The sequence below is a fragment of the Micrasema longulum genome, unplaced genomic scaffold, assembly GCF_059751315.1.
Source record: "Micrasema longulum isolate JH-2025_06_02 unplaced genomic scaffold, ASM5975131v1 h1tg002227l, whole genome shotgun sequence".
Taxonomy (NCBI): Eukaryota; Metazoa; Arthropoda; class Insecta; order Trichoptera; family Brachycentridae; genus Micrasema; species Micrasema longulum.
The window spans coordinates 11,458-24,644 of NW_028279387.1; the positions used below are offsets into that span (position 1 = coordinate 11,458).

The following is a 13,187-nucleotide window of genomic DNA, read 5'->3' on the forward strand; positions in this document are numbered from 1 at the left end:
TCTGTGATCTGAAGCCAGAAGCTAATGGTGGGAATAATCGAACTAAAATATTCGATTATTAAAAAGATCGAGACATTTCGAAATGCTTACAACTAATCGAGTTCACTCGTACTAATCGGAAAAATAATCAGAAATCTCAAGTCCGAATTCATATTTCGATTGTCTCGGAAAACCATTTCGAATGAATTTTCCGATTAGTACGAGTGAACTCGATCAGTTGTAAACATTTCGAAATGTCTCGATATTTTTAATAATCGATTATTTTAATTCGATTATTTCACCATTAGTCGCATTTCGCATCGGAGACGTGTCAAAATTGCGAATTTGTGGTTATACTAATCTTACTCGTACTGAATTTGTGCTTTAATCTATATATTTACCGGTTCTACCATAATACAATTAAAAAATGTGTATGTATAATTTTTTTTATGCTGTTTTGTTACGAAAGCCTTTTTAATTTATGAACAGAATCTACATCAAATTATTACAATATTATCATATCAATATTTAATATTAGTATATCTTGAACCATCGACCAATTCATTTAATACGTGATATTATTTTATGTTCCCTAACCTCACCTAATCATGATCAAGTAGCTTTTATCTTCTCAATACCCCTATCGAAAAATATATTTGAATAATAAAAATGTTTTTTTTGATATTTAATTGAACTTGCAGATCATTTTATAAAACATTTACCGCAGGATTATTTTGTAAAATGTGATTTCGATTTCCTAATTTAAATACTCAGCCACTTTTGTCATTATAATGATAGTAAACCCATTTGAAATATTGTTTTTTTTCCAGCTGTTTCAAGCGGAACATCTTTCATCCTCTCATCAATATTTGCAGTTTTAATTTTCTCAGGCATGCAAATGTACAGATCTTGGTTTTCCTCCACACAACTCCATACCATTTTAGGAGGTTACCTTGGATCAATCTTATTTCTGCTCATTTTAACTGTATCCTTTAAAAAATAATGGTGTTCGTAGTGATATCTCAGAAGAGCTTCTATGGACCATTTATTTACCCTATTGGAGGCGCTGAGAGCAAGTGACATTAGACATAATTTTAATCTGAGTAGATAGTTAAATGAAAAAAAAACTTATTTTAAGTCACACTAACTCAAGCGCCAATATTAAAGCTGGAACCCAAATAAAGAAAAAAAAATGTATTACCAAATTAAGGCTTAAAAAAACTTATGCCATAGAAACATAACTGCCAAATTAATATGAGCTGTTATACACATAATGTATTTCCTTTTAATTTATGTTAACAAAAAAATGACGCACTAACCATAGGCTTTAGTTATTTTTTGTTTAAAAATAAATAATTTTGCCAAAAACTGTTTAAATGTCGCTTGAGTCCCTTTGGTTCTCAGTGCCTTATTTGATAGTGTGCTTTTTACTCTATATATGTATTTTACGCCTATAGCTAAACATAAAATATTAACATTAAATAAATATTATATAGCGGAGCTGGGTAGAAGTAAAATAAATTGTCTCATTCGCCCAAACCAATATCAAATCACCTGCTCCACAATGTATTGTTAATCAAATATCAGTCAATTCCAAAAGAAGCTCTGGTTGTAATAATTGAAGACATGAGTGGATAAAGGTGTTATGTTGTAAATTTTTGAAAATGTACCTTTTTTACGTAAATGAAGATTTTATGTACAGTTCTTTCACATCAAGCCAACTAAACTATAAAAAATTAGCAGAAAACCAATGCTGAGGGCGAATGAAGTTATTATTTTATCTTTATATGTAATTGTACTAGAGTTCAAAACTCGATATCTGTGCTTTTTGTTTTTGTCACATAACACCTTTATCCACACATGTCTTTTATTATTTTTATGTTTCAATACAAAAACTTATGTTGACTAAAATCAATATTTCTGCAGACTTTATTCATTCACAATTGCGCTAAAATTTAAGAATTAAATAGACAGTCAGCTAAAAAATAAATACATTTAAAATGAATGTACATAATATTTGTGTTTTTCCTTGACCATTATTTGTTTACCAGGCCATAGGAAACATGGAATCATCTATGTTTGGTAAAGCATTCCAATTAAAATATCCAGAGATTGTTTTATGTCTTCTCATATCTCTGGTAGCTTCTGGAATGGTACACAGAGTCTGCGTCACAACTTGGTACGTTTCCTTAACTTATTATGTATTGTCTATTCAACGGCGTAGTTGGTTAGATTGCCAACTGGGAAACTGACGTTAGATGTTCGATTCTTGCTAGTTGCAAGAAAAACATTCAAGAAGGAACTTTTCTCAATGAGGAAGTTGTGGTTTAAAATAAAATGTTTGCTAATAGACTATCTAACTAAACCAACATTTAAAAAAATAATTTTATGTATCATATTATAATCGCTATGATTTTTTTAAATTTGAAATTACTCCACCTGTGACATCACAAGTTGTCGACGGTGAGTTGTGCTGCTATTTAGTAGAGCCCCGTAGATGGCTGCCCAGAAACCGCAAATCTATCACAAAGTTATATAATTGATTTATTGTTGTTTACAAGAACGTGTGACATTTCAAAGTAGTCAATTTTCATACATTATTGAGAAACTTCACTGTACAATCAATTTTTTTATCAAAAATTATGTCCAATTTCCTATAGCACTAAACTTTCTCATTGAATACTGTTTTTTAAAAACATGCTATTCACTGAAATTTGAGTATTTTTGTGATTTGCATCGAATTGCGTGACAATACAGGGTGTTCTTTAAACCCTGTCACATCTGAAACCACGATGATCAGTATGAGCAAGAAGACATATTGGCACATTAAAATATTTTTTTGGAACGAATAAAAATTTAAAAAATAAAATATCAAAAAAAGTAAATGGTTGCTTACTTCTGCAGGGGTGAAACGAGGTGGGGGAAGAGGGGAGTCTGACACTGCGCCGCGCTCCCCTCACTTCTCCCCTGCAGAAGTAAGCAACCATTTGTTTTTTTTTTATATTTTATTTTAAAAAGTTTTCTTTCTAAATATTTTTTAAAATATGCTAATATGTCTTCTTGCCCACACTGATCATTGTGGTTTCGGATGTAACAGGGCTTAAAGAACACCCTGTATTTATAAAAAAATAAATACACTTTATGACTAAGCCTATAGGTAATATAATTGTGTGCATATAATTTTCTTTCATATTAAATATCCATATAATAAAAGAAATTGAAATTTGGGAGAACTCGCTATACACTACTTTTATTAGTTTATCATATCTCTTTTTTTGCCTAAAAATGCATCCAATTATAATTTCATAGTTTTAAAACAAGAAGTATATTATATATACTCTGCATACAAATGAGTTGATAAATTTTAATAACATTATTTTGGTTTTATTTAATGCAAGTAAAACCTTATGCAAGTAGCCGACAAAAATAAAACACCATATTTTTGCTTTAATCTTTAAAGATTTACCATAAGTTCGAGTATGAAATGATTTATTAGATACATGAAAGCAAGAAGATCAGTCTTGCTCTTCAGGTGCCAGTCCAGAGACAATGAAATATTCTGGTGTAAAAACATCTTGATAAATAAATATTTCATATCAACCATGTCGAGAATCGAACCCAAAACTTCTTGCATGGTAGGCGAACGCGCTAACTACTTGACCATAATGGTATATTTTTTTAGTTTTTCTATATCCTCTTCTATGCTATTCACTACAAACGCTAAAATTGCAAAACAAAACAGTATGAGACGCAGGTTATAAGGATGCAATACAAAAACAATTAACACATCCGTTCCTTGCTGAACGCACTGCACTAACGGAAGTGCGTAAGAAGCTCTCATAAATTTTGTCCATGTGTAGATAGTAACTATTATATGGAATGTAATGGTGTGTCTTTTCTTGTGTCAAATGTGACCAAAACAGAGATATAATACTTTTTATCTCTAATGCAAAAAAAAAAAATATGCATCTCACTGACTAAATATTTATAAAATAAAACCCAAAATACCCCGGGAAGAACAGCGCGTTTTGAAAAAAATATCCTTAATTGGTTTGGGAGTCGTGGTGCTTCACAATTTCCTTCCATATCCAGTCTTTGCCACCTGCTGACAAGCCTCTAAAATAAAGGCTTCCTTTTAAATAAAAACCCCTCCTGGTGCAGTAGAAATAGTTTATACCCATATACAATAATTATACTTTAAGATTTAACTTTGCGCACGGTTTAGTACTCCACAAAATGCATATTCCCAGTATTCAAACCTTCTAATGAACTTAGTAGAGAGCGTACTGTGTTTAACGATTCCTTATTTCTCTTTTCAGTCTCATCTTTTCGCTTATTGGACTTTACTACGTTAACAGAATATCACAGAAAGAATATGCAACACCCGTGCAACATGTGCCACAATCCAAGAAGAAATCTCATAAATCTTAAAAACACTTTCAAATGCAAACTGTAAACTTTTATAGATTCCAATAGTTTTAAATAATCAATAAAATACACATAAACAATTGAATTGGTCACAAATAAACATAATTGTGTTGTATATTATTGTGGCATCTTGTGATGAGTTGTGCTGAGAACTAAAGGGCGTGGTTATTCTATTCCATAAAAATAATATTTTATTAGTGATTAAAGTTGTAAATATTTAACTCCAGTGTTGTAATGCTGGATAAGCAAATTTAGTGATCCCGCAACACTGAGAATGGTATAAGATAGTAAAGTGCTCCAACAAAATTAGCGAAAACAAGGAATGGAAGGGATAAGGAGATAATTTCGAAATAAATAGGAATATAAGGTTCAGCAAATGAGCAATACGCGGATGAAGTCTTATATATTTGTACTTTATAAATGATATCGACCTATTCAACTATAAATATGCAAGCCTTGAGCCAGAAGTTTTCTGTTTTAAGCTACGTACTTGAATTTAGAATAAAAATTGACAAAAGTTATACAGATTGATAGATTTTTTTCTGCATCGACATCAGTACAAAATGAAAAATTTCAATAATTAATCTAAGTGGTACAAACTGATAATTTTTCTGTCCTATCAATACTATTTTTTTCAATTAAAAAAAAATAGTAAATAAAAAATGTTTCTTTTTAATATTAGGTATTACTATAATACTATTAATACAGATAGTTTATTTTGGAAGTGCCGATTCCTGAATATTAGCAATTTTCAATTTAATTTCCGCTTCTTCCCGCATGAGAAGAGCAGTTTCTTTCTGAACAATGGCTGTTTCCAGTTGGTGTCGGGCTGCTTCAAGCTGATTACGGGCTGTTTCTAATCTGACCAGATGAATTTCTCGGTCTTGTTCCATGAGGAGATTCATCCTGTCGATTCTTGCACGAGCTTCGTTCTCAATAACTGAAAGAAAAGTCAGTAGTTAGATATTTTTTTTTTTTTAAAAGGTTGGAATTAAATCAGTTGTTAGCATTCTTATTAAAAAAAAATTAACTGTCCACTAATTGTTACCCAATTTTTAAGTCTTTTATTTAAGACCAACTGTGAAAATGTCAAAAAAATTGAAATATTAGGGTTGATCATTAGAAAGAAAATATTTTTCTTTGTTAGAAAAAGAATCAGACCCACTTGCTATCAAATAAGTAGATTTTTAAATTGGTTTCTATGAAGATAACAGTTACTATTTCATAAGATTATTTTATAAACACATTGCTTAAAATTTGAGAAACACCCTCGAAAAAAAAATCATCTTTTATAAATAATTAGTAACATAAACTGACACAAAATGATTCCAATTGCAGGTAAGTAAACTGCCTGTGATTGTTGTCCTGTTCTAATAATATTTTTGATATTCAATTTTGTCTGAAAATTTAGATAATTTTTTAAAATTTATTTTAAATGCCTCCATTGGTTTGCAAGCGATTTTGGAATTTAGAAAAGAATAAGGAAGTCCAGTGTTTTTTTTTGTTATTTGTTAACAGACTATTAAACTAATCCAAAAAAAAAATTTATATACCATATTAGTGCTATGATTTTTTTTAAATTTCTGAAATTACTCTGCCTGTGATGTCAGAGATTCTCTTCCGCCAATTCTCAGTCAGTTCTGCCGATTGGTCCGTTTACGGTAAGTAAACCGGATATCTTTTACAGCTCTCTTATCCTTGGTTCATTCATATGAACTAGTGACGCCGTTCAAAGTAGTTAGTTTTCATTAAAATATATTTTTTTGTATATTTTCAAGAAACTTTGCAGTAAAATTTAATCCTCTAATTTTTACCGCGCGCAAGAAAACATTTTTTGTTTCCAATTTCACATAGGGCTGAAGTTTCTAATTAGAATGTTATAATTTTAAAACATTGAATGCTAAAAAATATTTAATGTGATGAATTTAGGAATGAAATAAAACACATATATTATAAGTATTTGTTATTTGACTACAATAATATGCAAAGGGGAGTTTTTTTCATAGATTATGCAGTGGAGATGATGGATAAAGGAAATATACAACTTAAATGACAGCATTATTGCTGGAACAAATGACAACAAATTAATAATATAGTTTTAACAGGTGATTGGTGCACAAGGTACTCAATTGGTACTCGAATTTCAGTGTTATCTGGACCATTATATTATATAAATGTAATAAATATAATCATTGTTACTGCTTCACCAATACAGAGTTACAGTAAACAAATTATAATACATCTCATAAATAAAACAAAGACAAAAAGTATGAATACATTTATTTAAAAATAAATCAATTTTAAGGAACACATAGACTCACCTCTTCTCGGGGGTTGATTTAAACCTCTTCTAGAAATTTCCTCGATATTTATTTCTGAAATAAATATCAGCTCTATAACGTTTTTATTTCTGAATTTGCATTACATATTTATATCTACTTCATTTGAAGTTAAGTAAAAAAAATGGCGAGAGATTCTAATTAAAAAAATTACCAATATTAGTATTGGTACGGAAGGCGTATAGGGTAGAACATACTGCATAGGAAATAAAACAATACAAAAATATTAAAATTTGTTGCAACAGAGAGGGAAAATATTTTTGAGAAGGGAATGTGGGAGTCTAGGCATTTACAGGGCTTATGACCTGTTATTGGCTGGTTTAAGTGGCTACTTAACATCCAGCCAGACCGCAAGCATTTGGACATACTCAAAACATTGTTCAATACAAAAATAATTGAGATAAAATTTTAACACCCTTCAACTTTTTTTTTCTTTTTCCGTGAAATGGACAAACTTTATTATTATATCCCTAGCATGTAACAGTCGGAGATAGCGACTAGTTATCAATGAATTCCCATAATATTACGGTCATTCAAGAAACTTTCATTCAGTAAATTACGCATTTATTATCTGGACATGAGTGTGTCAATTAACTGTCGGATGCTAACTGTTATTACATTCAGGAACAATAATTACAGATCACTAGTAAAACATTCGCACATAATTTCATGCCAGTTGCCTATTCAAAGTAAAAACAGCCCTCTCTGTCCAGGGGCTAACTCTAGTGTGTTCTCCCAAGTTAGGTCCTTGTAAATTGGGGAATTGCTGTTAAAGCTCTCGGCAGTATGTTTTTTTTTATTTTTCAAGATAAGAAATATTTGCGTTCTTATGATATACCCAAATATTTAATTATGAGGGCCATTTTCAATGAGTTGTAAATAAATCACTATTAGAAAATGGGAATCAAGTTGGGGTAGAGTGGGATTCGAACCACAGACCTCTGAGTCGTGAGTCCGAGACTAGCCACGAAACCACGACCAGGTTCATTATTATAATTAGAATGCTCCTAACAGCAAAAAATTAATTGTGAGGCTGGAAGGGGTGAAATTTCAGAGTCTGAGATTCTAATTCATCGACTGAGGCCCGCAGGGCCGAAAAAGCAAAGCCCGAAGGGCTGAGTTCCCTAGAATGTAACAGTCGGCGATAGCTGACTAGTTATTAATGAATTCCCATAATATTACGGTCGTTCAAGAAACTTTCATTCAGTAAATTACGCATTTATTATCTGGACATGAGTGTGTCAATTAACTGTCAGCTGCTAACTGTCATATACATAGTACATACCTAATATATATTATAGCGATAACTTAGCAAATCGTACAACATTACATGGTTGAGCGTTTAAGCATTTGCAGCATATCTTGATCATTTAATACATAAAGGCTAGATGATTAGTCTTACGCTTAAGATCCAGTCCAATAACTATGAAATGATACAGTAATACCATTTTTTTTAAATATGTATTTCAAGCTGAACTTGACGGGAATTGAACCCGGGACCTCTATTGTTTTGGGCATAAGCTCGAAAGAACCGCAAAGCTACCTAATTTTCACACTTTTTCTTTTTCCAAGATTTTTATCTAAGAGGAGCTTTTAAGTAAAAATCATTGTTTTTAGAATTTAATATGATTAATTCATTATTGTCTACATACGTGTGACTTCCAGTGTTGAAAATAAAACATCAATTGAACGTAGTTATGCAGAAAGCAGGCAGTCCACAATTTTGAAAAAATTAGATATTTATGTTACCAAATGCAGTAAGGTCAATTCTATGTTCTGTCAAAAACAGCCAGGCTGCTTTCATACAAAAAGCTGTAATTAATTACCTGAAAATAGCGTTGATCACAAAAACGGCATTTCTCAATTTGCAGAAAACACCTACAGCACTAGAAAAATTTATGGTGCATTGAGAAGATAAGATCTGGAGGCCCAGATATCTAGTTCTATTAAATAAATTTACGTGGATAAATACACATGTATTTTAATTTTATAAATTCATTAATATAAAAAAACCTGTAGTAAAAAAACGAGTTTTAATATGGAATGTCACTCATACATTCAAAGTTTGAATGAGGTATCATTCAATATTGGATCTGGCTGTTTTCAAAATAACCTAAATTCTTCAGAGTAATAATGCGTGAACCAATTCATTATTATTATAACAAATTATTTTTTTACAATTTACAATTATTATAAATATTTTTAAAAATATTATTAATTAGAAGCATTAACTTTGTGGTCAAACATTTAATAAAAAATATGTTGAATACGTAATGACACAACATACATCAGTTTTACTAGGGCTGTCAGTTTTCTGCAAAATTCACCTTAAGTTATGAGGTCAGCCAGGCTTTAAAAATCATTTAAACTGGTCAAATACATAGATTATTTATTTTTTTTAATTTAAAGAAAAACCAATGTATGCATTATTTATTATTTGTCAAAGTAAAAAAATTCCAACTAGTGTGTAGATTGGATCATTCACTCTTTTCGTAAAAGTGCTATTATCTCTGTTTCACTTTTCTACGGCTGGCTGCTTCCTGCATAACAACATTCAATTACTCAAATTAATATTTCATTGTTGAAAATAAATGATTCATATTATTCTACTTTATTTCTGCACATTGTCTATTAGATTTTAGAAACTTATAAAAATGCAGGTTTATTTTAAGTATGTAGTCATTGCTAAATGGATTATATTTTCCATAAGAAGAGCTCTGTGTAAAAAATATATTTCTGTTGGAATTCAAAAACAGCAAAAAAATATTTTTAACATTAACTTAATAATTATATTTTTTACCCATAACAGTTGGAGGACTCAAGGAGATAGCCCTCTGTGAACCTGAAGTAGAGGGCATTATCAGCCTGGAAGCAAAAATTCATCCTGCCACATGTATAAAATTAATATTTTTATTTTAATCAGGAGGCATTTTGATAAAAATAGATACGGTGTCAAAATATAGAAAAGATGTCAAAATATTCAAGCTTATATGATATTCTACAAATATATTTACAAATATTTATAAAAAGTGTTTTACCAAAAGTACACTAACCAAAAAGGGAGCTTGTTCTTGGAATGTCTTATTTCTTATAAAGCGCACGTTGTTCAGAATTCTGAACGAAATTTTCCAATTAGATTATAATATACTAATGTGATTTTGAAATCAAATGTTAACCCTAAAAGTACAAAAAAGTAAACAACATAAATGACAGAAAAAGATACTGGTAAAATTGCACAGATACACATAAAATCCAGATGGAAAATACAAAGATTGCTGTCAAAATATGAAAAACCATCAACAATATTATTATGTAGACATAATGTGACCATAAACTAGAACGCTTTCTTATTATGGGGGTTCGTCGAGATATTCGAATAACAAGTAATGCATATTGGTAGATTCTTCAAACGTAGCAGGTTGCTGAAAAAAAGAAAGTGGAAAATTTCAAACCTTACGTAAAAAAAAATATAGAGGGGTATCGACGAATACGTGATATGTTGCTGTTGGTTATTGAATATTATATATCTAATATATTTACTTTTTTTTCAACAAAGAGGGGAAAATATATTTTTTAACATATTTATTTATTTATTATATACGGTCTAAGCCAATTACAACAGTTACTTGAAGAGACATGCATAAAAGAAATTTAACAAAAATAACATAAAACTATGTAACAAATACAAATAAGGGAAGTAAAATAATTATATACAATATATTTATAAACACGATAAAAATATCTAGCTAAAAATTTTTTTGCTAAATCATGCCAATTCATCTTCATCTCACACTGTTTTAATGGCGAAGAGATCTACAAAAAGCTGGAAGATCTATTTTAAAGAATTACAAGTTATGTGATGAATTGACTAATCTACACATTCTGCATATAAAAAAAAGTTTCTCTTAAAATATTGAATAAATAATAAATTTTTGAGATTCGTGCCGCGAGAGCCAGGAGAGCGTTTGAAATACCACCCCAGGGTCTGTATTCTAATTAGAAGTAAAAATGTATCTTCAATTTTATCTACCAAGTAAAATAAAGTTTTCTGTACTTATAAAAAATAGAATATGATTAGATTGTTTTTTTTCTAAACATGTTATCGAAAGGGATGCTTTGAATTTTCATACGAATATACACATTTTCGTACATACATAATGTAGAGTTAATACCGATATGTACCAATGAAGATAGCGTTTGTAATCGCGGCCTAGGGTTTTGACGGAAACTTTTAGAGACATCTTTGAAAACACAGCCAAACTAGAATGAAAGCTTACAATTTTTGCCGCTAGATCAACAAATCGAGAAATTTCATTTTAGGGAGTAACCCCCGCAATAGAAATAAAACAAATTTGGAAACCAGTGACCGGTTTCATCGCTTTCAGAACAAATTTATAATTAAAATAAGAGACTCAAAGATTCGAAACTCTTATTTTTATTATAAAATTAAGAGACTCGAAGATTCGAAACTCTTATTTTTATTATAAAATTGAACGTATTTAAGTATCACTCATGTTTTATTTCTGTAATAAATTACAATGAGCTTTCACTAATGAACTAAAATGTTTTAGAACACCTTTATTTAAGTTTCCAGCGGTTCTAGTACTCCTATTTTATAAATAATACGATAATTTGTATTCAATGGAGGCCTTTTTAGACATAATAAATGGTGAATGGTGACACATACCTATGTGTCTGCTTTCACGGAAAGCAAAAACTGGAAAAAATCGCACAAAAGTGGAACTTTTGAAAACATGTCATCATACTAGGTAGGTATATTATAAATATGGAACACAACAATTTTTTTTATGAATAAACATTTTATAATAATCGTAATATTTTTTAATTTTGTTATGACAATCATTTCTGTATTTTGTTTTTCTACTCCCAATCGTAAATAAAATTGTTGAAAAATATCTTGTTAAATGTATTTTTATCTAGAAATAATATTTAATGCTTAAATCAATATGGATTCCAGAAAAAAAGGGTACTACGCTTATACTTTCTAGATTTTCAAATTATATAAAAGGGGAGCTTTATGATAAAAAACATGTTTTTGTTTTAATGATAGACTTTTCAAAAGCCTTCGACACGCTAAACCATGAAACACTTGTAAAATCTCTCAAAGTTGCAGGAATAAGGGGAAGATATAGTAAAATTACGGACAATTATGTACCAAAAAAATCATTGCATGAAAGTAAAAGTTGGAGAAAATTATAGTAATGAAAGAGTTGTGTCTATGGAAACAGCTCAAGGATCAGTCTTTGGACCGATTTATTACTTAATATATTGTAATTCAATGGAAAATTATGTAAAAAATTTAAAGTTGCTTCCAATTTGCAGACGATACTGCCCTTGTAAAAAGCCATTCAAATGTAATAATTGCCCAAAAAATACTTCAAGGAGATTTTTCAAATCTCATCAAATGGCGCATGACTATGGCTCGGAAATAAATTCTAAAAAAACTAAAATTGTTCATGCATCCTCACCATATATCACTAAACGTGAATTTGAAATACAAGCCCATATAAATTTTTTGCCATCATTCAAATTCAAAAATAAGATATATGTAACTGCTCTATTATAGATGTTGTAAATAATCATAAATATTTAGGAATAATTATTGATTCTAAATTTAGCTGGGGTGTTCATATTGTTGGAATCTGCGACAGATTAAGGTACTGGCTTAAGGTGATTTATGAAATCAAAAGCATACTACCTTTCAAAACGTTAAGATACATATATACCTCGCTCATTGAATCGATTATATAAGCATGTCTGAGGTCTCACCTTCCAGTCTCATCTGGGTAAAATTTATGATATTCAGGTGCGACTGTTAAAGGGGATTGTACCGGATAGCATAATCCGTGAGGCGAAACATATGGGCGAAGGTGTATATTTTAAATTCTGTAATGTCTTGCCGGTAAAACAACTTTGTGACTACAAATTGATTGTAGATCACTTAGTTGATTCGGAATATAAAAAAAGAGTTTCCCACACTCACAACACTAGATTAAAAAGTAAGGGCTCCCTGATCGTTCCCCGAATGACAAATTATTTCGGAGAGCGAACATTAAAATGCGTTAATCCAAGGTTGTTCAATGATCTCCCACAAACCATCATTAACATGATAGATCTTAAAATGAAAAAAAAAACTGAAGAAAGATATTTCTCTAAATACTTTATAGTGCCTGTTAATAAATAAATTTGTACAATATAAATAAAACAATGTATAATAAATATGCCATAAAAAAAATGTGTCACACAGAAAAGTCTTTAGAATTAGTGGGGTAACAAATTGTTATTTGTATTTTAAATTATTAAATAAATGCTGCTATGCAGCACTGAAACTGAAAAAATTATGTTTCCGAACTACAAAAAACCTAGCAACCTTCTTCTTGTTTAATGTTTTTACAAATAGTTGCGGTATTTTAGCTAGAA

The 13,187-nt window shown here is 30.1% G+C and overlaps 2 protein-coding genes across 6 annotated transcripts; one reads left to right on the plus strand and one right to left on the minus strand.

The window, feature by feature from the left end:
• LOC148272689 (dolichyl-diphosphooligosaccharide--protein glycosyltransferase subunit KCP2) lies at window positions 1–4,507 on the plus strand. Of its 2 annotated transcripts, XM_088239701.1 has the most exons (5): window positions 1–27; window positions 288–410; window positions 810–964; window positions 2,031–2,158; window positions 4,299–4,507. In XM_088239701.1, exons 2-5 carry the CDS (start codon window positions 407–409, stop codon window positions 4,408–4,410), a joined length of 399 nt encoding a protein of 132 aa, XP_088095827.1. In that variant the 5' UTR covers window positions 1–27; window positions 288–406; the 3' UTR covers window positions 4,411–4,507. The 2 variants fall into 2 exon arrangements, with proteins under 2 accessions (XP_088095827.1, XP_088095828.1); XM_088239702.1 differs by lacking the exons at window positions 1–27; window positions 4,299–4,507 and adding an exon at window positions 2,884–2,949 and having other exon boundaries at window positions 271–410.
• Window positions 4,508–4,793: 286 nt separating this feature from the next.
• Window positions 4,794–10,047, minus strand: LOC148272690 (uncharacterized). 4 transcript variants are annotated; one of them, XM_088239704.1, is made up of 4 exons: window positions 9,800–10,047; window positions 9,547–9,611; window positions 6,729–6,782; window positions 4,794–5,347 (listed from the first exon to the last, which is right to left on the minus strand). In XM_088239704.1, exons 2-4 carry the CDS (start codon window positions 9,602–9,604, stop codon window positions 5,121–5,123), a joined length of 339 nt encoding a protein of 112 aa, XP_088095830.1. In that variant the 5' UTR covers window positions 9,605–9,611; window positions 9,800–10,047; the 3' UTR covers window positions 4,794–5,120. The 4 variants fall into 4 exon arrangements, with proteins under 4 accessions (XP_088095830.1, XP_088095831.1, XP_088095832.1 ...); XM_088239705.1 differs by having other exon boundaries at window positions 9,547–9,630; window positions 9,800–10,013; XM_088239706.1 differs by having other exon boundaries at window positions 9,785–10,013.
• Between the last annotated feature and the right edge of the window lie 3,140 nt (window positions 10,048–13,187).